The 22,934-nt window shown below is 38.1% G+C and overlaps 2 protein-coding genes across 2 annotated transcripts; one reads left to right on the top strand and one right to left on the bottom strand.

The window, feature by feature from the left end:
- Positions 1 to 12,025: 12,025 nt before the first annotated feature.
- On the bottom strand, positions 12,026 to 13,706 carry LOC118433102 (protein Shroom4-like). Its single transcript, XM_035844702.1, has 5 exons — positions 13,430 to 13,706; positions 13,206 to 13,288; positions 12,441 to 12,878; positions 12,236 to 12,365; positions 12,026 to 12,136 (listed from the first exon to the last, which is right to left on the bottom strand). Exons 2-5 carry the CDS (start codon positions 13,206 to 13,208, stop codon positions 12,060 to 12,062), a joined length of 648 nt encoding a protein of 215 aa, XP_035700595.1. The 5' UTR covers positions 13,209 to 13,288; positions 13,430 to 13,706; the 3' UTR covers positions 12,026 to 12,059.
- A 6,468-nt stretch (positions 13,707 to 20,174) lies between these two features.
- On the top strand, positions 20,175 to 21,851 carry LOC118433115. Its single transcript, XM_035844716.1, has 4 exons — positions 20,175 to 20,449; positions 20,528 to 20,635; positions 20,684 to 20,809; positions 20,875 to 21,851. Exons 1-4 carry the CDS (start codon positions 20,185 to 20,187, stop codon positions 21,831 to 21,833), a joined length of 1,458 nt encoding a protein of 485 aa, XP_035700609.1. The 5' UTR covers positions 20,175 to 20,184; the 3' UTR covers positions 21,834 to 21,851.
- Positions 21,852 to 22,934: the final 1,083 nt, after the last annotated feature.

The raw sequence follows: 22,934 nt of genomic DNA, 5'->3' as shown, positions 1-22,934 counted from the left end.
AGGTGTTTCAAGTTGGGGACGAGGTTGCCAAGTCTAGAGAAAATGCTGGGTTCCAGGTAACTCGGGACTTCGAGCGCGGTTAATTTGTAATGGGGCAAGGTAGACGAAAAAATTATGTCGATGTTAAGATTCCCTTGATCCCTTTGAGGTGGTGGGTGTATGGTTAGGGTTGTGAGGGATGGAAATTGCTCTGGTAGGTTAATCCGGCCAAGCTGAAAAACAACGAACATCGGTATGTCATATTTTCTGCGAAACCGGAAATGTTAGGGTAATGCACAAAACCGCAGGGAGTTTATTTGAAAGTCATATTTTGAACTAATCGTAATCCCAGTTGACATGAGTAATTTAGCTCACCTGAATTACAGAGCGACAGCCCAATCCGAGCCGGAGCATGTTAAGTTTTGGCATGATAGCCACAATGGCCAATATTCGCCCATTTCGAAGGTGCAGGCCACGTGGAGTGACCAGTTCTAGGAAGCTGAGCGTCTCCAGGTTGGCCGATTGCGACTCGAGAAAGTTTTGTAGGTCCCGCTCGGCCGACCATGGATAGATGGAAGACGTCTCAAAGTGCCTCAACTTCAGACTGTCCCTAATTTCAGCCAGGGTATGGAGCGTGCCCGGAGAAAGGTTGCAGATAAACAATCTAGCGAGGTTCTCAAGCCTAGGAGTAAATGTGGATGGATTATCTACTTTAACAAACATAGTTCGACGTATTCTGCACTCAGATTAAGACAATTTACCGGTTTGCAACTCGAAGGTGACGCAGTAGTAGCTGTGGGACGTTACCCACATCCTCCGAGAGACAAATGTATGTCATGTTCTCAAGATCAGGACAAACTGTAATAATATTCCGAACAACGATTGGTATCTGCTGATAACGCAATGACTTGGACAAGTAGCGTATTGTCAGGGTTCGAATTTTAATTGGTGGTAAGTTGCCACTCCTGACGTTAGTTGTTAAGAAATTTGAATCCGGTTCAGATACTGCAACAGGCGGCACCACAAATTCAAGTGCGTCGAGATTGGGACATTGCACCAGGAGGCGTAGGAGTGAGTCTTCATCCAAGAGATACTTTGATTATGGTGATAAATATAAAAGGTTAATAAACATGATTGTTCCCAGAGACATATAGTCAAAAGGGCAACGTCGAGGGGAGGGTGAGAAACGTTGCCAAATTTTGATATGAATTGTGAAAAGTGGAATCGGTGTTACAACTCGGCAGGGTAAGGAAAACCCCGGGTAGTTGAAGGCAAAACCGCAAAACCCCGGGGTTTTGGGGGTTTTCGACGGGTAGTCGGGGTAGTGGGGTTTTGGGGGTAGTCTGAGACTGGCTGGATAGTGGAAGTAAAAACAAGATCTATTATTCCATTAAATCCAATATTCAAATAATCAGAGGGTCGAGAGTTTTTGAATAACAAATTAGTTACCGCGTGGCTGCTGGTGATTTTACTTTACTTGGCCTTACGACTCGCGATTTTGACCTACAATCAGTAATCACACTGGTTCGCGATAATAGAAAATAATGACTGTGTATTTGTTAACGAGTCACACTCGCTTGGCTCAATTTACCGCCATTACTTTTCTACCGAAAATTATCAACAAGGAGTTCACGACGCGACGCGACGCGACATCCGATGCAGATATGTAATATTGTAATTTATAATTACGAGTCTCATATTGATGGTAAATCACAGTAAGCTGGCATTTCACATCAATTTTACTATTACTCTACATTTAAAAACACTGCCCGCATGTTGTAGGCAGTATTTATCCAGTATCAGATTACCCCCAACACCCCGACTACCTTTGGGTTTTCGGAAATTTGATACCCCGAAAACCCCGAAAACCCCACTACCCCAATACCCCGGGGTAGCGTACCCTGCAACTCGGTCAAATCGGAGAGTTAGGGCAAACGAAATAAGACCGAGTCCAAAAATAATCATTTTTTCAGAGAGTCCTGGTTTATGGACTCATACATACTCAATATTAGTCTGAAGTGATTCAAGTCGAGTCTAATTTTTTGGGCTTGCACTAATCCCGTCGAGTTACCAAGCTCATTTGCACTCATTCTGAGTATTCTCAAAACGTCATGACGGTTCACGACCACACTTCCGCATTTGGGATCCGACCGATTTAAGATTCGGAAAATATCGGATCGGATCACCATCTGATCCGAATCTGATCGGGGAAAATTAAGAATTTTTAAGATCCGATCCGACCCGGGAAAATTGAGATTTTCAAGATCCGATCCTAATAAGATCCGGGATACCAAATTCGCAAGTGTGTCCACGACTGCTTCATTAATTTCTTTAATTTTCTAACCAGAGGTTGCTTGCATGTTATATCTATAATACCTAAAGTCTAGATATAGAAGAGTAAACTGTAACAATGTATGTACTTCGCGTATTTTGGTATTTTTAATAATTTCTGTGACATATATTTCTGTAATGTCCACTAAAAAAATAACTTACGGGTCGATCGCAATCGTTGGCTGGAGCGGAGACGGCAACCTTCAGAATTTTAATATTTGGGCCAAGTTGGTTTAGCAAATCCTGCACGGAAGCATGCTTGAAGGGTAGTTTGGAAAGGTCAAAGTTTGTGTGAATAATTGTGAGGTCGTCAAGGTAATCCGCAATAATGCTGGAGACGTCGGTGATATCATGAACGGTTCTACCTGCGTGGAAATACTATTAAAGATTACTGTAGTAATCTCATCAGAAGTTAGAATTTAATTCTTCACGATATTTTTATGCTAAGTAGGTTTTTTCGTATTTTTCAGGTTAGCGAATCTACGATCCCGATTGTATTATTTTTTAAAAATTGTTTTTAAACTTGTATATAATAAAGCTATGTACACTGCAAATAATCCGCTGGTGTAATTTCAATGGTGTTAATTTTGGTGTCAATTTTGTCCCCGTGTAGTGTAAATTTTATCCCAAATGGTGTTGTAATTTAAACCACACTGTGTAAAATTTAACACAACCGCGCGGGGTGGTTATATAACTCAACCGCCTTGGTGCCAATAATTTTTGACACCGCACGGTGACATCTAAACAACACGTGGTGACAAATTATCTCCACACGCGGTGTGGATATGTGACTACGGTGTGCGCACAAAGTTTCTACAATTTGTTAGTTGTTTTTGAACGAGTTATTTCGCATAGTTACATTTTTTAAAATCCAAATCCTTTTAATATGTTATGCCCTAGAACTTGGTTGAACCTCCGGAAGCAGCCAGCACATCCTCAATTCTCAATTCGAAACTTTGCGACAGATTCTCCAGAACGGTTGTCGAGATGTCATTACAATTTTTTTGGAAACGACGAATTAACGATGCGCGATCCCGTGGAATTGGTTCCTCGTATATTGTAGACTTGAGATATACCCTTAAATTTTCGATTGGGCTTAAATCTCGGTTGTTTCCTGGCCAAACCCCTTTTTGCGAATGGGTAATATTCTGCTCCCCCAAAACACGCATGTGGCGTTCGCGGTGGCGTTGCTGGAGCCCCATCCCGCATAAAAACTATTTTCTTTTTGATTGTGAAGGGTCGGTGTTGTCCATAGCTTCGAAGTCCACAGGCAAAATATGATCCCGGTAATACTGCCCATCTACATTTTGACCATTAAGAACGATATGCAATTGTGTTACGCCTCCACTGCAGTCCCCAGCAGCAACCATTACTTGTAGTCTTTTTTTGGGTCTTTTCAAGGCTGGCGCTTCGCTTCTTTTTTCTGCTCGGTATCTTGTGTTCTGAGCATTCCCCCTAGGGTGAAGACAGATCCAAGTTTCATCAGTGAAGAGGTTTTTCGTACCCTCTTTCATCAACTGTCAAATAGCCGTTTTGGCCAACAAACTGGCCAAATTTAATATGATCCACGATATTTTTTTTTGCTCAAAAGTGGTTTTTTCATACTTCTGTAAGATGTGTCACCCCATTCAGTTTTCTTCATGTTATTCCGAATACAGGTGGGACCAATATTCTTTGCGATCCGAGTGAACCGATCCGTCAGGTTTAGGGCCGCTGCACATTTTCGAGTAAAACTACCAAATTTCGGTAAATTCTTTGTTAAATCATGTTCCGAGTTGTTGGTGGTGGTATTGAAAGTCGTCCACTTCGTTTTTTGGCAGATATTGACTTACGGTTTTTCTACAACATGACAGCATATAGGTCAACTTTTAATTTTCTAGAAATTTCTCTTACACCGTCCAGCGCCCCCAAAAGTGTTTATATTTTTATTCGAGTTTCCACATGTGAGGGTATTGGTGTTGATGACATTATTACGAATTTTCAGAATTTAAAACAGAACAGCCACAAAATTATGACAATTTTTGTGACCCGCCAACCAACTTTTTGGGGTGTAGGAGAAACTTTGTGCGCACACTGTACACCAAATTTTTTGTAGTGTATATGTTACGCACTTTTAAGCGTGGAAAATAACAATAAAAAATTCATCTAAAATTGTTTTTTACAAATTATTTTTTTAACTTTTTTGCAAAAGTTACATTTAGACTTTCGCAAAAATTATAGATTAGAGAATGTGCAAATAACTGAATAGGTAGAACATGCCTGACGGGCCACTTTCGTTATCTCGGTTACGGACAAGGGGACCCAAATTTATTTGGAGTTGGTCAATCTTATTTAAAAGGAGTGGCCCCGCCACGTCCCTCCATTGCCTGCACACTGCGCCAATGACCATCAATTGATGAGCGTTGTAGAACTTGAACACGCTGCGCAATATCTGTTTGGCAAACGATGAATTATGCTATTTACTTACTGTTTTAGATACGGGTTAAATTTACATGTCCCTACAACGTCTACTTGGAGTGGATTTTTACTGATGAGGTGAAGATTCATGTCCAGCTTGTCGTGTTGGTTATCTGCTTCACAAAATACTCAAAATATTCTTCTGGCTACGGATTTTGAATATTATAAAATTCCTTCCGTTATGTAGCAAAGAGTGAATTAAACTTATCTGGTGGAAAGGTAAAATTGTGGAGATAATGCTGGTTCAGGATTTTGACGATAAGATAGGAAATACGTTGGATTATTAGATTCGTCATGTATATGGTCAGATAACAGGATTAAGGACTTGTTTTCAGTTTGGAAAGCTGGAGCGAACAACGGTTTTGCAGATATATATATTAGGTAAAACAAATAGATCTAGTTTAAATTTCACATGTGAGTTGGGCTTAATTTCTATACCGCAAGGAATTTATATTTCCCCAGGATACAAAGTAAGCCAACAAGGATAAATTGTATTCGTCATGTTAACAAGTTTAGTGTAAAGCACGCGAGATATGACCACTACATATGTATTGGATATTAGACTAGCAAACTCACAGAAAATGACTGTATTGTGTACAACATATTTTTGATTCGTTGATTTCAATACAATTTTTGATATAAAATTATATGTATAAAGTTACATAAATTAAGCTTAGATTAATAAAATTCAATTATTTTGAAAAACTCGTAAATTTTCATACTTGGGCAGATTACAGCAAATTAAGTAATCGGATTACAGATTACCCATCACTACATATGTATTTGATATTAGACTAGCAAACTCACAGAAAATTACTGTATTGTGTATACACGGATAAAAATTGATCCGTTGATTTCAATACATTGTTGGATATAAAGGTATATGTATAAAGGTACGTAAATTAATCGTGGAATAACTCAAATTCAATTATACTGCAAACAGCCCTGTCTATACCACCAGAAGTTTAAGGTTGAAGTGTAGAAACAGGTGACACCTTGTTTCATAATGCCTCACAATGTTAATCTTATGGCAAGATTTTTTCGGGAGATTTAGCATAACTAACTTCAAAAATTGATTTTGATGAAATGTAAAATTGCATACGCAAGATTATTAGTTGTACTACAATGGCTAGGGTCGAAAAAGTTAATAACTTATTTGAAACAAAAGATATGAAGCTGGAAATGCGTGTACATATTTATGATGATGTTGAGCTTCATATCTTTTGTTGCAAATAAGTTATTAACTTTTTCGACCCTAGCCATTGTAGTACAACTAATAATCTTGCGTATGCAATTTTACATTTCATCAAAATCAATTTTTGAAGTTAGTTATGCTAAATCTCCCGAAAACTCGGAGTTTTTTTAGCACGAACGTGTGCTAAATCATGCCTGCTCACATCAGTCACACGAAATTCAAAAATATAAACAAAACTTTACCGTAGAAAACTTTACCGTAGAAAAATAAAAGTTCTACTTTACTTTGGAAAACTTGGACTTATTTTCAAAACGTAAGTGTTATTCAACATATTGGGCGTACTCACGACAACGTCTTATTTCGCATCGCAACTTGAGAAGCTGACAAAATTTGTGTCGTGGGGCAAGATTCCTAAACTTTTTAGCTTGTTTCCGTGGAGTGAATTGTATCGTATTATGTAATACGATATTATATTACATAGATTATTACACGATTATTACATAATAATTACACGATTATTACATAATAATTACACGATTATTACATAATAATTACACGATTATTACATAATAATTACATAATATTACACGATTATTACATAATACGATACAATTCACTCCACGGAAACAAGCTAAAAAGTTTAGGAATCTTGGTCGTGGGGGGATTCGCAAATTATGCCTTCGCAAATCTTTCTAAAAACACCTATTTTGGTGTTGTTTCCATGGATTTCTTTCTGGCAATGCTGAAGATGAGTTTGCAAAATAACTGCGAAATAAGAACATGCCCACGATTTATTGACACCGTTTCTATGGGGTGGTTGCGACATACGGTTGCGACAAATGAATTATTTCGAAAAAATATTCATTTTTTGCCCGAGTCAGGGCTTATGTAACCGTCATGTTGTCTGTCTGTCCGTCCGTCCGTCCGTCTATCGATTACGGTCGTAAAACTTAACCTATCGACTTGAAATTTGGCACATATGTAGGATGGGGCAAATGAGGAGTTAAGTTCGAAGATGGGCGAAATCGGTAAAGTGGTTGACCGGTGGGGGTCATTTAGTGCTAGTAAGCTAAAATTTGGCACAAAGGTTGCTAATGGTTCGTAACTGAAGAATATTAAGTGAAATTGTCAAATTTCTTAACCAGAGGCACCCTATGGGGTGACCCACACCGATTTTTCAACATGGTCCAATCGAGCTGAAATTTGGTGCATAGGTTGCTAATGACCCCTAATTGAAGAATGTTAATAAAAATCTGAAAAATTTTAGTCTGGAGGGACCCTATCGGGCGATTCGCACCGACTTTTCAAAATTATCATATCTAGCTGAAATTTGGTATTTAGGCTACTAATTGAAACTAATGCAAGAATATGAATTTAGATTGGAAAAATCAGTATTTTTTTAATTTATTGGTGTGCAATAACATTTCATGCAAAAAAAGTCCTATTGAGTGATAACCACAACTTGGCCTGACTCGGGCTATATCAAGTCTGCACTGTAGGTTTTTAAATCATTGGTTCAAAAGTGTCATATTTGAAACAACTCGATTGACGCTGAATAACTTTTGAATAGGCAGACAAATCTCCAAATCTCCAATCTCTGATTTCCAAAATATCAGTTTTTCAGGAATACCATAGCCAATTATTATCTCACAAAATTCTATAATATAGCAAAATGGTCGTATGATCCAGACCGGTCGTAATACACCCCACTGAATGGGGTGTGGGCACTTGAATCGCATTTTACCTTTTGGTGGTCATCTCAATCCAACTTAGCAACCATCCACCCACACCATTTTTTCAATACATAATTAAAATTTAATTTCTTCAAAATTAATATTTGTTTTGGAAACAATTCATTTGTCGCAACATGTATAGAATGATAAAGCGTCAAGTAATATTGCAACATGCCCAATTGCTGGGTAAATTTGCGAAGAAAAATCCTTTCCAGCAAAAGTTTTGCGAAATCTCACAAATTTCGCAAAACTTCGCAAGTTATGTTGCTATGCTCAATTTGCGAAATATGCGAGATATGCGAAGGCTGACATGTGTATGCTCATTGTCATTAATTTTCAATATTTGTATAATTATAAAATAAGTAACAACAATAAAAACTTAGCATAATTATAATGAGCGAACTCACGTCAACATTTGCAAAATTTTGCGAAATTTGAGATTTCCAAACACTTTTGTTAGACAACCATTTTTTTGCAAATTTACCCAGCAAATAGGCATGTTGCTATTTAGCAAGATTATTTGACACTTTATCAGTCTATCAGAATTGCACAAATCCAAGGAAACAACACGAAAATAGGTGTTTTTAGAAAGATTTATGCATACACTGTCAGGTCTTAGGTGAGGGTTTTTAAATAAAATTCTTAGGTGAGGGATCAATCCATGAAAGTTAACAAAATCTTAATATTAATTTTGGATCTTTATATTTGCAGCAATGGGAGGCATAAGTAGAAAGAGAGCCGCATCCAGAAGAAATGGGCTACTTTTTACAAATACAATAATCGTTGAAAATGTTCCAAGAGTCAATCAACCTTGCTGTGTCTCACCTATAAATTATGGAAGTGTAATACCTGAAAGGTTGGACTGTGTAACTCCCAGTAGGACAAAAACCTATTCGAAACTTAAAAAAACAGTAACACCGAAATCTCTCCCAAATGTCACAACACCTCAGACTAGAAGGTTCATCAGTAAAAGTTTTTGTGGCCGCAGGCTGTCTTTCACAGAAGACGAAGTCACAGAAGTGGACAATGAAACTCCAAAAATTGAGGGCAGGAGGTTATTTACAACTGATGCAATCGATTGGCTGATGCGCTATAGTTCTAAGCATGGGACAAAATGTTCAGGAGAACTGTACTTTGAAAAAGAGACACGTACTGGAATGCGTTCCAGTTTTGTGGTTAGGTGTAAACAATGCAACGAAGTATTCGTGTTGGACAGTGACACTGGCAAAAAAACTACACAGGTGACCGATGCTTCCATATGGGCAACTAATTCCACAGGAATGGGATACACAGCATTAGAACATTTTTTGGCTTGCTTGGATGTCCCCTGTATGGCGTCAAAGACGTACTATAAGCACGAAGCACGATTTATGGAAGATCTTGAAATTGCTTGGAAAGATCTCCTGCTTGAAAATGGAAAGAAAGAGAGAGAGATGGCGGTTGCGCTTGGACAGGTTGATAGCGATGGTATCGCGTGGACTGACGTCTACGCTGATGGAGAGTGGAGCCAACGTTGTTACAACCAAAATGGAAAGGCAAAGTCTGGAAGTGCAGTAATTATTGGTGCACTAACCAAGCTACCGTTATTCGTAGGTGTCCGAAACAGTTACTGTTTGATTTGTGCCAGGAACAATGGACAAAGTCACGAAAAATGCTACAAGAATTGGGAAGGATCGCCGCAGGCTATGGAGGCCGATATAATCCGCGAAGGATTTGAACAGAGCATTGAAATGCATCAGTTGCGATTTAAAAAACTTATTGGGGACGGAGATTCGAGCGTGTTCAATGAAATACAATATATTTATGCCAAAGGCACTTCTCCATTCTATGAGGTTGAAAAAATAAATTGTGTAAATCACGCCATACGGCGACTCAATACGAATATACTCAGTCTTGTTGGCGATACAGGTTACGACCTCAGCTGCAGATCTATCGTACAAAGTCGATGGTCTTCTATAGGCAAGTATTGCCAATATGTAATTGAACATAATCGTGTCAATCGACCACAAACAAATCAGGACACTTTGCGGTCCGACATTAAATCGGTTATGTTACATGTGTTGGGTTGTCATCGAAATTGTAAAAATTACTTTTGTGATGACGGGAAAATTATAGTGCCGGATAAATACAAATCAAGCGAACAAAATACAAATTCCGTCGAAGATGGTCAGCGGACGGATACGCAAAAGCTAGTGCACGATCCTGATGTTTCCAACGGAATGAAACTCAAGGATCCCAAATTCTACAACAAACTTAAAGAAATATTTGCCAGACTGGCAAATCATTCAAAATCATTGCTACTTGGTTTAACCAACAATATTGCAGAATGCTTCCAAGCACAAATAAACAAGTTTGCCCAGGGTAGACGAGTAAATTGTACTGGTCGTGGTACATATAACCTGAAGGTTATAGAAGCCACCTTTGGATTTCAATTTGGTGCAGGCTGGACGAAATCTGCATTCGAGAGATCGAGGAACACCCCGACTGGAGGTCAATGGACAAAAAAATTAACTCAAGGAATCCAACGCAGAGCAAGAGCTCATGCGAGAAACAGAAAACCTAGGAGAAGAATATTTTCAAAATTTTCAAGAAAAGGGTTGCCCGAGTTTTTCAGTAAGAGGAGGAAACCGATGGGGGACCCATCATATGGTGGAAATGCTGAGGATGTTGGCTTGTCCGGTTCAAACTTGAAAGACAGAGAAGACGAGTTTGTTGCTAAACATTCAATCACTTCAAGTGAAGAGCAATTGAAAATCCATGAGGAAACTGTCGGACAGTTCTTGAATCCTTTGTACGTTGAAAACCGGCAGTTCATGATAACAGCTAGTATAGATACTCTCTTTAGCAGATAAGACTGCCAACGTGGCTTTGCTTGACGACCTATTAGAACCTCCAAACCTGAATGCCAATCCAGCTATAATCTGGGGTAAACAAAATGAAGCAAAAGCTATTAAGCTTTATGAAAAACAATGCAACGTAGTTGTACAACCGTCGGGACTTTTTAAATCTTTGGAGTTTGGACTAATTGGCGCCTCACCCGATGGACTAGTTGGAGAAGACGGAATCGTCGAAGTAAAATGTCCACACAAGGAAAGGTTTACAAAACCAACCGACGTAATTTTACGGAAATCCTATGCATTACGACTAGGTAAAAGTTCTACACCCGCCCAGCCTATCTATGAGTTTTCTAAGACTTCTCACTACTACGTGCAGGTTGTAACGCAGTTACACATAACCGGTAGAAAGTGGTGCGATTTCATTATATGGACTCAAGGTCCATTAGAGGAAACCACTGGGAAACCAATTAATCCTGATCGAGAGATGCATGTTACTAGAGTTTACAGAAGTGATGAAACTTTGCAAAAGTGGAATGCAATTCGGGATAAACTGAAAAAGTTTTATTTGGAAGACTATGCTCCAGAGATAGTCGATTCTATGTTCCATAGGAATATGGGCTATCGTCAACCGACCTACAGGCTAGAAGCCTACCGATTGGCGCAAAAAAATAAGACCGACAAATTGATAAACACAATTACAACGGCACAAATACCTGGAAGGTCACACGCCAGTACCACGGAGGATACAATTAATCCGACAACCGGAGAACCTCCCAAGAAGAAACAAACTCGTCGCCGAAAATCGGTTCCAACCACCATGGAGTAAGAATTTTGTTTGGAAAGAAGCAAACATCGCAACAATATATTTCGTATAAAAATTACTAGTTACTTTTAGTCTTTTCAATCACAAAAAATTTTGTATTAATTTCAACGATTTCTAAAATAAAAATTTACAGTTTCAGATAAATATTGTTGTACTGTTGATATATTCTATCATAACTACGAGTTTAATTTACATTAATTCATATTTATTTACCTCGTATATTTTTTAGTCGCAGCAGTATATTATATTTTACAATAATGTAGTTTACCATTTTTCATGTATTACGAGTATTTATGATTTGTTTGATTCAAAACATAATAGCATGCATGTGTAAAAAATGTACTGAAAATATTTACGCACATAAAAAGAAAAATTATGCACCTAAGAAAAACGAAATACACTAATTTATGCGCATAAAAAACGAAAGAAAAAAATACGTACCTAAGAAAAATGAATAAAATAATGTATGCCTATAAAAACGAAAAAAATACACACCTAAGAAAAATGAATAAAATAATGTATGCACATAAAAAACAAAAAAATGATTTGCGCACCTAAGAAAAATGTAACAAATGAAAATAGGATGCATGCGTAAGAAAAATGAAATTGATGAATGAAAATGAATAAAAAAAATTATGAAAATTTAAACAAACATTTATCATTTTTTCAAAGTTTATTTTCATATTTTTAATTGTCCAAAAAACTTATACTGAAGAGTAGACCCCCACGATCTCGTACACGCTTCCACACAAAAAGCAGATGTGCCCCGTGATCTCCATGTCTGAAAATTTTGTAAATAATTAATAATTAATAAATACATAAATAATGGGTGAAATATTACGGTTAGAATTTAAAAAAATGAATTTAAAAAAAGACCCACCAGCTCCTACAGGCGCGAAGCAAAGACCGCATCGTCGATCGGCGAAGCGGACTCGACATTGGCTGCATGAAGGGGCCCGTGGGTGGGCCATTGCCCCGCAGGCAAAACAATGTCGATATGCATAAACATTCTGCAAAAAATCATAAAAAACAAAGTGTAAAAAAATAAATCTAAAAAGAAAATGCTAAAAAAAGTAGAAATTTACCCGCCGGAGATTATTCGCTGGGATGGGAGCGCCAGGGTTCACAGCCTGGTTGGGTTGGATGGGGGTGGGTGCCCTGTACGGCCGTACACTTCGGCCATCACGAAGGGGGTAGGGCTGACGTCGCCCAAATCCCCCTGGAACCGACCCGCGTGCCCTTCCTCGAGGACGGATTTGCCGTGGTGGAGAATCACCAACGCTGATCCTCTCTACTGGACCGTCCCTGCCTCTTTGACTACGGTCTGGTTCTTCCTTCTTTTCCTTGACTTCACTTTCCTTCTTTTCCTTGACTTCACTTTCCTTCTTTTCCTTGTCTTCACCTTCCTTTTTTTCCTTGTCTTCATCTTCTTCCACTTTTTCTGTCACATGTTCAACTTTGTTTTCATTTGGTCTCCGGGGTGGGGGTGGAGGAGGTGGCGGCATTGAGCAGGTCAAGCTTGTCTGGAAACAGCAATTTGTGAGCTTATTATTCAGAAAACTTTGGAAATATCAAAGTGCTCAAATCATTCGACAAGATAATTTGAATTAAACATATCGACTCAGTGAAGACAGTGTGGAAATCATTTTGCACAAATAAAATAGCTTAAATAAAACATCCTAACAAGACGCTAATTAATATCAGTTTAAAATGTCGATACATAATTATAGCCACTTATTGCTTCTAATTCAACAAAAACTTTGGAAATTTTAAATTTTCGCAAAAGAACTCAACAAATACAAATATACTTATTTATATTGGTGGATAAAGAACTAAAAGTAGAACCTGACCATGTTAGAAATATTTCGTCGACAGTGGGGGTTATTTGGGAGCAGTGGGGTGCGGGTCGTTCTAGGTGGGGACTTGCTTCCACCTGCAATAATTAATAAATAATTTAATAAATATGTTATTAAAATTAATAAAAAGGTTACCCTGACAACCAAATTCATTATTTTGGAAGTAATTGGTTGTCATGGTAACCAACAATTAATTTTACCCCTCTCTACTTACTTACCTTGATTTTGAGAGGAAAAGTTTCGAGAGGAAGCGAGGCTGCAGTTACTTGGAGACTGGCAGCAATGGAGGCAACGGGGGAGACGAGGCAGCGTGGTGGTTGAGGGAGAAACAGGGAGTAGGCGACCTCTGTCGCGCCCCGATTCAACCCTACAGTTCCCTCTTCCTCACCAGATAGACCACATATCGCTGTGGTCTCCTTAACGTGATTTTTTAGAATTTTCCGTCTCGCAGGGGTACGTGCACACAGGATTTTGCAAAAGTTTGTACAATGTCTGTTTTTTATTTTTTTGACTGGAAACCATAATTTGTTACCTGGTTACGTTTTTTCCACAAAAAAAAAAAACAGACATCCCAAGGAGCCTCAATGAGTATTTACTGCGAATCATAATGCAAGTTTGTGTAATTTTGTGCATAAAAAGATGCGATGGTTAATTTGTACAAAATTTGCGGAAAATTTATATATATTTGCGTACTGCCAATAAACTGGTACGTGATATCCACTAAATTATCACGAATAAATCAGCAGCAAACCAATCAAATAATATAAGTGAAGATTTAGTGCGTATTTGTTGGCGCAGAAGTCTCATGAGATTTCTGGTACAAAATTCATGCATAAGTCGTAACCGGGAAATTGTACTAATTCAAGCGCAGTAAACTCGCCCTAGTAAATTCGCAAACAATTCGTGCTGATTATTCTGCAATAATTTGTTACTAAATTAGTATCATTTTTATGTTCTCGATTAGATAATCAATTCCTCGAACATGCTTAGTCAGTTGTTCTATTAGCCACGCCGTGAAATCAGCTCCATATTTTCCTCTCCATTTTTTATTTACACGTAACAAGATAATAGTAAAGATAATTTCGATCTTATGTCAGACCATTTAAAAAACTTCGTGTTGTTCGAGTTTGAGGTGGATAAAGGGGTGGAGGTTGTGCCATCCGAATGGATTTCAAAGGATAAAACTAAGTGCCAGTTCCCTAATCCTATCCCCAAAGGGTTTTCCTGCCTACAAAGTGACCCGTGTGCCCTTCCTGGAAAAGACTGGACACATTATGACATACTATATGTCGGGACTTATGGTAATTGTTTATATTTGCATAATTTTAGATAATGTTAATGTCACGTAATTTTAGATCATGTCAACTTATTTATGCAAACTTTTTGACAAAATTGGTAGATTTGTACGAAAAGGCCATCAAGAAACTGGAAAAGTATATCAAAAATAAACCAATCGATTCAAGTGAGAACGACGCACCACGGCGGCATCGGCGCAAAGTATCCGCAGAGGACACAAATTCTGTGCTTAAGAGGAATATTCTACCAGCCCCCCGTACTGATTTGCATTGTGAACGTAAGCAAATCATAGTTTTTAAATTGACATGGTCCAAATGGGGTCATTAAAAACGAATGGGACATTCAAAACTAAATTTCTTATTTGGCAGTGTTCGTTAAATAATTTATCTTCGTCTGAAAAATAGGTGGCGAGACCGGTGCTTCGACCGAAGAAGAGATTATAACCAGTGGCCAGAGATTCAAGTCTTTCAAATAGAACCGGACCCACGAATTGAATCTCTGTTAACAGAGTTCAGAAGTAATCACAAATTGTTTCACCTTGAAAAGCTTGTGAAAAAATCAACACGACTAATTGGCACGAATTCTCCGAATATTGCCAAAATCAATTGGCCAGCGAAAAGTTTAGAAGAACTGGAGTCGATCGAAGCAACACTTGGCGATCAATCATACTATAACCAAGAAGTAAGTTTTTGCATAACACAAATTTTAGTCAGAAACCATGCAAATAACGTTAACGACAATTTTTTGCACTACAATTTTCTTATTTTAGGTAGCTCTTCTTGCGCGAAAGGGTGGAGCATCTTTGTCTAAAGATGTGTATGACATGCTTCATTCAATGATTACGAATGATCTACGTGGTAAAATTCGGTATACTGGAAAGAGTAGCAAGATCCCGTTTGCACATAGATTAGCAGCTAATCTAGTACGAGGTTTGTTATTACTATGTATAGTTATTTAATTAAAGGTATCTCAATATTAAACAATTATTATTTATGTATGTATACACAACAGATTCTGTAAAAGCCGGAAACGCTTCTGTGAAAGACTCCCAAATTAATCATCAAATTGGCTGCTGGTTTCGCATGAAATTTACTTCAAACAAAAATGAAGCTGACATCACGCCAAACTCAGAAACGACGAGCAGAGAAACGGCTTCAACAAGCGCTGAGACGGATACGGACAGATTTTGCCCAGTCGACAACACCGTCGTCGGACCTAACAGTGAGTCAGAAGGATAATAGCTAAGATGCAGATGTTTTCACGGATTATGAATTAAATGATGTTGAATTGATAGGCGATAATCTTAGTTTGAGTAGTATTAGTGATGACAGCTCATGGGAGGATGAAGATGAATTGCAAATTGAGGAGAGTAGGATTTCAAAATTATGGCAGCTGGGCAAATGGGCAACAGATTATAATATTAATCACAATGCATTGTCACCACTTTTGGAACTATGTAGGAATTGGATGCCATTCGAAGGCTTTCCAAAGGATCCACGAACCTTATTGAAAACGGACAGACATATTAGGGCAGTAAAAATAGCAGGTGGATTATTTCATCATTTTGGGTTAACTAGTCAAATTAGAAAAATAGTACAACGCGTAAAATTATCAAAAACTGGGTCTCCAATGTTAAAGGGCATTGAGAATTTAATCTCAATTAAAGTTGGTCTCGACGGGCTTCCAATTTCCACAAGTTCAAACCTACAATTTTGGCCAATTCTTGGTAAAGTAGATCAGGATCCTTCGTCTAGTATATTTCTTATTAGTGTATTTTACGGAAGTCAAAAACCGCAATCAATCGAGTCATTCTTATCACCGTTTGTAACTGAAATGAAGGATCTGGAGGTAAACGGCTTAAAAATAGGAGAAATTAATTATTGTGTTCGAATAAGTTGCATCGCAGCATATGCCCCGACAAGAAGTTTTTTTAAACAAGAAGAAGTTTTTTTGACGCTCATAATGCATATTTCGGTTGTGAGAGGTGCTATAGACGGGGCTCTTATAAAAGTCTAGAATTTTGTACCCATTTAAGAAGGAATGTGATCTGTATACTGATCAATCATTTAAAGAACGTTGGTACGAGTCACACCACAAATTAATCAGTCCTTCGCCATTAGAAAGTTTGTCAATAGGAATGATTTCGCAGATTCCTCTGGATTACATGCATTTGTGTTTACTTGGTACAATGAAAAAATTACTTCTCGTTTGGACTGGAGGAAGAAAACCGCATAAATTGTCAAGTCTTCAAAAAACATTAACTTCTGATCGACTTATCCCGTACCGTACTCAAATTGCTAGTTTTCGCGTAAATGTAGAAGTCTTCGAGACTTGAAGCATTGGAAGGCTTACATATTTTCTTACAGTGGCAGAGGGTCTGGCATAGAGTTGGACTTGGACACGCGAAGTATGCAACTGGTTGGTTCAGCAACACTCCCACTTTTCCACGGAGTATCATCATCCGTTTATGGTGGAGAGTTTGCATTCATTATTGGTGGTTACGACAATTCGAGCGCACGTACAGACGGAATTTACAAATTCGATCCTGTTACTTATGAGAACACTTTCATTCCCGTGGAGAATTTCCACATATTTTGATATTGGACCGAATTCAGTTTATGTACCACGTTTGAATAGAATTTACTGCTTTGGAGGTTACTCATACCCTCCTGAAGTGTACATGATGACATTTTCTACATTTATTTGTCCCCGCTTGAGTCGACAACAGAGCCTCCTGCTCCGACTACTTCAACCGACCTCCCCATAAGCAGTACCACGCTAAACCCGGTATTCCTCACTTGCACTTATAAGGCAAATAGTATGCACATTTTTGTAATTGTTTCAAAAATTTATACATGCAAGTAATCATTTCAAGACTAAATACTTGCCTCGCTTTTAAATTTAAAATCCTGCCACCAATATATTTAGCAAATAGCAACGATATCATTCATTTAAAGTGATAGACACAAAAACTAATTCGGCATTAATTGCCCCAGACGGTGGTAGCCCAGTAGTTAAATATCCCTTACAATAGTATTTCTTTACGTCCCTAGGTTTCTACCCGCATCCCAGCGACTGCTCCATGTTTATCGGATGTCGGGACGGAGAAATGGATCTTCTCAGCTGTCAGCCACCCTTGCTATTCGACACGGTAGAAAAAGTATGCGATTTTATTGATGAACTACAATGTGGCACGTCCTGTGTGGATCGACCCGATGGGCGATACCCTCACCCGCACGACTGTTCTCTATACATCATTTGTCGCTCAGGGGTAACTAATCTTGTAAAGTGTCCACCACCACTTCTATTCGACGGCGAGGAACTTGCCTGTACCTACCCGGAAAACGTCAACTGCTCAATTATTATCTGATTCAATATTATAATATATGTAAAAAATTGTCAGCATTTGTCACTTTCTCTCTCTCTTCTCTCTTCAAATTTAATATTTCGATTTCTAAAGCTTGAGTGAATAAAATATGTTTTCTTTTGCATCCCAAACATTCGTGCATTATTATCATCAATATTGTATATACAAAGACCTGGCTCGATGGTCAAGTGGTTAGAGGCTCTGGACTCTGGACAGAGCAAATCTCTTTTCACAAAAAGGAGCCGGGTCGAAACTGGGTGATGGCTGGAGTTTTTGGTAAATCGACGTCATCGTACTGGATGGATGTCTGCTTGGGGATAGCCAGCGCCGTGATTAGGCAAATGCTGGCTCCTATTTGGATAGACTCCGATACGGTACATGATGATTGTACGATACTTGTTTCCTCCAGCACAGGGATTTGCATTTACGCTAATGATAATTGAAGTAGTATTGTGCACTGTGCCTGTCCAAATGGAATCATCCACTACCTAGTTAAAATCTCCCTATCCTATCTGCGACGTCTGCAAGAGCCATGAGCTAAGAAGCGGACTATAAACCCTCCTTTTTTATATATTGCATATACATACTAATGGATAACCTAACCTAACCTAACCCATTGCATATACATACTAATGGATAAGTGATTACCTTTTGCAATGAAATTGTCAAGTGAAATTCCACCTAGAATGCGGCGTAATTATCGTAAGCATGAAACAAGTTAACTCCTTACACATATATGGGGAAATAAATTTATTACCCTCTCATTAAACCTTGCTGGCAACTAGAACTGTGGCATTGTTTATTGACTTGTATATGTATATTTGGTTTATCATTTAAATAAATCAATCTTTGTTTATAACAATTTGTCTGTTTAAAAGGATAAATCAGGATAAATCAGTTTACTAATAAATCCTGACTCGGGCTAAATAATGTCTGCACTGTAGGTTTTACATATGCAGTACCTGCGGAAAATTTCTCACCTTATTCGAACTGCTTGATTTTATTCATTGATTTGATTTTAAAATAATAAATGGTAGCAAAATAGCAATTTCACAATATGCAACTTTCTTTGAGGGCCGGAAATGCACAAGTCCGGAAATTTCCTACGTCAGGAAATGCTCGTCCTGAAATGCTCTTCCGCAACTTTCCTGCCACCCTCTCTGCTCCACTCGAACGCCGGATATGCCAGAGTTTGTAAATTTGTCCCAGTAGCCTCAATCCCGAAATGAACAAATTCACATCCTTCGTGTATGCAAGCCGTGCCTTGGGAAAATGCTCTGATAATAGAGGTTGCAGTTTGCATCAAAGTGTACGTCGTCATACCTACACTCCCTCAAAATTTCATTCAAATTTAAAAATACATAATAGCTCTCCCAAGAAACTCAAAATTTTAGTTAACTTAGCTAGGAAAATTAAATTCAAGTGCAGTGTTCCCCCTCTTTTCCCTCACAACACCCAAACACCCCAATTTTCACCAATTTTATACATTTTAGCAGCCCCAGCCGTCTGCCATCTTGGGTCCGAAGGTAACGATAAATTAACAAGAATATAGCAAAAAGGACAACAAGATTATGGTAGCAGTACTCCATGCATACGTAGTCTCACGTTAGGGAAGCGTTAGCACTAGCATACTCTCCTTGCAGACTGACATCACTATAAATTGTAACTCGCTTCATATAGGACTTACGAATTTGAAATTAGTGTTGAAAATCAGACAAAATTTTTTACCCCATAAGGAAGATAACAAAAAATTTATTCTGTCATATTCATATCAGCGCAATCCATACTTCATGCGGTCGATAACTTTTGCGGTCGAAAAGAACATTAGTATGACATAAATTGTGCACGGCCAAGAAAAAATACAGTTCTAGAAATTATGCTTAGTGTTAAAATATGGATACAATTTTGTTCTACGCAAAAACAGTTTACATTACAGTTTCATTTTATTAGTCCCCGGCATTCGGATTCCTTCGCTTAATAACCAGCAAAACGGAATGGTATATGAAATGGTAAGTAGTTATGTATGTATATTATTACTCATTTTGTTAGCCACGCTTGATAACTTGGTACATACGTGTTTACCGTATAAAATAAACCATTTTTATCTGCATAGTAATGTGCCGGATCAATGTTGAAATTGAAGCTCAGATAGATAAGTTACATAGAAAGAGAGGCAGATTAATCGGTCCGAGATTACGGTGATTGATGTATCCCCCAAAAAAATGAGAACAAGGTTGGCACCCAATCAGTAGTCGGGTGCTGGTTTGGTTGTACAAAATCAAGTTGCCAAAATTACAAAGTCCAATTGCCATGCCACCTCTTCCGATTAAAGAACTCGTTAAAATATTTATCCAAGATGTGCATCTGGTTGAGGGTAGGTGTCAATTTATTGACTCCCTTGGCATCGCCCCAGCCACGAAAATTCCATTGGAAGGGCTTTACACTCATAAAACCATAACAGCGACTGACTATTTCAGCCGGATTCTACACGACTGGGCTGGTCGCGTTGGAGGTGAAGCTACGGTTTTGGAACTTATTAAAATTTTGCGAGATGAGGAGTTCGTGAGTGTGGCGGGTAGGTGAATATATTTGAAAAAAATAACTAGCTCCCTTCTTAGGTTTAAATATAAGGAATTTATTTCATGGTAATCAGATGCAGTGCAAGAACAGCTTATTTGCGGGAATGATAAATCCGTAAAGTTGGGGAATCACAGTGCCCACGGTGATCATGTTGATGTGGAGCCAGGATCACGTGATCAGGGTATGTCAAATTATAAATAAGGAAAATATTCAAGCAATGAATTTGTAGTACTAATTCCAAGGGTTGCTGGTCGGGTCCCCTTCCCGGTCAGTTTGAATTACGTAACGACTGACCTTGAACCCTGTGGTGAACGTACAGAGTTACTGTGCACACGGCAAGATATTCAAAATCCAGGTATCTGAGGGCAATCTATATATTCAGCAGAGGGAGTTTAACATTTATATTACATATATTAACAGGTAGCAATGCCGAGCAGAACACTTGTCCCGTCTTTCAGGAAACAGCTGTTACATCTTTCCGGTGGCAGTCTCCTCGTGTCCCAATCATTGCATCTGTTCTTGGAGTAATAATTATTTTCCTGGTTGGTGTCACACTTGTAATTATCAATATCGAAAGAACCCCATCTGCCATAAAACAGGATTATTCTGTCTCCAACATCAATGACACAGTAACTTCAGATGTTTCATCAACTACGAGGAAACGTCGACCTGAATACCTCAATTCTGTGACCACCTCGCAAACTGTATATAAATCAGTCACCTCTACGCAGTCCTTTACTTCCTTTACTCAACCTAGCGACATGTCTTGGAGGAGAGGCGTTAAACGAATCAAAATATTCCGTTTTGCTGATCTAAAAGATTTTTGTGATACCCGCATAATCCTTGAGCTGCACTACCCTCAAATATTTCTAGAAAATGATCTTTCAGACTTCAATAATGTACAATGTGTCGATCATGTCTTTCAGTTGGCTATATTTGTTAAAGTAACACAATTTCAGCTGAGCAGGATCACTCAGCTGTTCCGAGACGTTGAGAATTTGGCTTTTGTAACGTCGGCAACATGCAGTGAGGCGGATCAGGATATGAGTGGATCATTTCAAAAAATTTCCCGTCAAGTGTACCCCTCTCTCGAACAGTTGACCCTGGTCAAGCTCTCTGTATGTTCTGGGCTCTTCCAGATGCTGAATGCCACTCTAACCTTCCCGAATTTGAAATTGCTTCCCGTCTATCACTTATCACTAAAGGACACGGACAACGCATTCCTTCAAGATATCGTGTCCATGGCAAAATTTCCGCCAAAATTTCAATGCACTGAATGCATTAGATTTTACTTGACTGAATTTGAATGTTCTGGTTACATAATTACCAATTTCAAGTGTGCTGTTCAAGCTGGTATCCTGGGGTTGGGAATGGTTTGAATAAATCGATTAATGAGACATAAAATGTGTACAATTTAAAAATATACACTCCGTCTCGAAATCTTAGTTCCACCTACATTTCACTTTACCGATTTTGGTCACATTAAAAGTTTACGGTACCTTATTTCATGTTTACCAATATTATAAAAATGAGATAATTATATTTTCCGCGGTAAATTTATATCAATTAAGTTTTTTTAAACAATACGATTTGCCTCGCCTAAAAAAGTTAGATCCACTTTTTTGTTCTCTGTTTTTGAAGCATCATTTTACACCGACTGCTGGTTAATTATGATGTATGATGGTTAAGTATGATTAATTTGTTAATTCTTGAGAGTTTGGAAACTGATGTTTTTAAGAAACATTGAATAAAGGACGAATGAATTAATTTCCTAGTTATAATGAATCCGATTTACAAAATGTAATCCACCCCCTGCATCTATGTAAGCATTCATAAGCTCTGGACCCATTAATCGACTATTTTTTGCCATCTCAACTACCGACAATCTGCAATGAAATTTGAGAGCTATAGATATTTTTCTTTGGATATAAAATCCTTCGTGCGAAACTTAAATACATGAATAATTAACCATACATAATTAGCCAACAATGGTTGAAAGAATTGTACAAGTTTATTCTCACTCAAATATTGACTTAGGTAGTCACAGATGATTGTTTAAATTCACAATTTATAAGGAATAATTCTAAACACGGACCAAATGTCTCCCCAGCGGTAATAAAAATTTCACCAACATTGTTAGTAATTTGTTACTCTGAGATGACACATTGTAACCATAATTATTACCTACGGTAGGATTGGATAGTACCCCCGGCGGCAATTTTGTTACCCAATTATTTTGAGTATATGAAAATCAAGAGCAGAAAAGTCACGTAGAACAGGATTCGCTGTATGATTGATCATAGCGTGTAAACCTGGACTCAACGCAGCCTGCGTGCATGCAATAGGGGCTCTCAACCTCCAAGAAATAATTAGGTTTACAAAGTTATGAAGAATTTCAAACTCCAGTATGTAAATACTTATATGCTGATTGTATCAGGGTGTGTTAATTATTAATTATTAATTTATTATTATTATTATTA

The sequence above is a fragment of the Folsomia candida genome, unplaced genomic scaffold, assembly GCF_002217175.1.
Source record: "Folsomia candida strain VU population unplaced genomic scaffold, ASM221717v1 Fcan01_Sc041, whole genome shotgun sequence".
NCBI classification, from domain to species: Eukaryota; Metazoa; Arthropoda; class Collembola; order Entomobryomorpha; family Isotomidae; genus Folsomia; species Folsomia candida.
This window is presented reverse-complemented; position numbering and strand designations above follow the sequence as displayed.

What these genes read in the sequence shown, in the direction of transcription:
- LOC118433102 (XM_035844702.1), bottom strand. An exon ending in CAGCGAATAATCTCCGGCGG is followed by an intron (nt 12,366 to 12,440) that starts GTAAATTTCTAC and finishes GATTTTTTGCAG; the next exon opens with AATGTTTATGCATATCGACA. An exon ending in CTTCGCGCCTGTAGGAGCTG is followed by an intron (nt 12,137 to 12,235) that starts GTGGGTCTTTTT and finishes CAAAATTTTCAG; the next exon opens with ACATGGAGATCACGGGGCAC.
- LOC118433115 (XM_035844716.1), top strand. Translation starts at nt 20,185, where the DNA reads ATGCCACCTCTTCCGATTAAAGAACTCGTTAAAATATTTATCCAAGAT. An exon ending in GCCAGGATCACGTGATCAGG is followed by an intron (nt 20,636 to 20,683) that starts GTATGTCAAATT and finishes ATGAATTTGTAG; the next exon opens with TACTAATTCCAAGGGTTGCT. An exon ending in GCAAGATATTCAAAATCCAG is followed by an intron (nt 20,810 to 20,874) that starts GTATCTGAGGGC and finishes ATATATTAACAG; the next exon opens with GTAGCAATGCCGAGCAGAAC.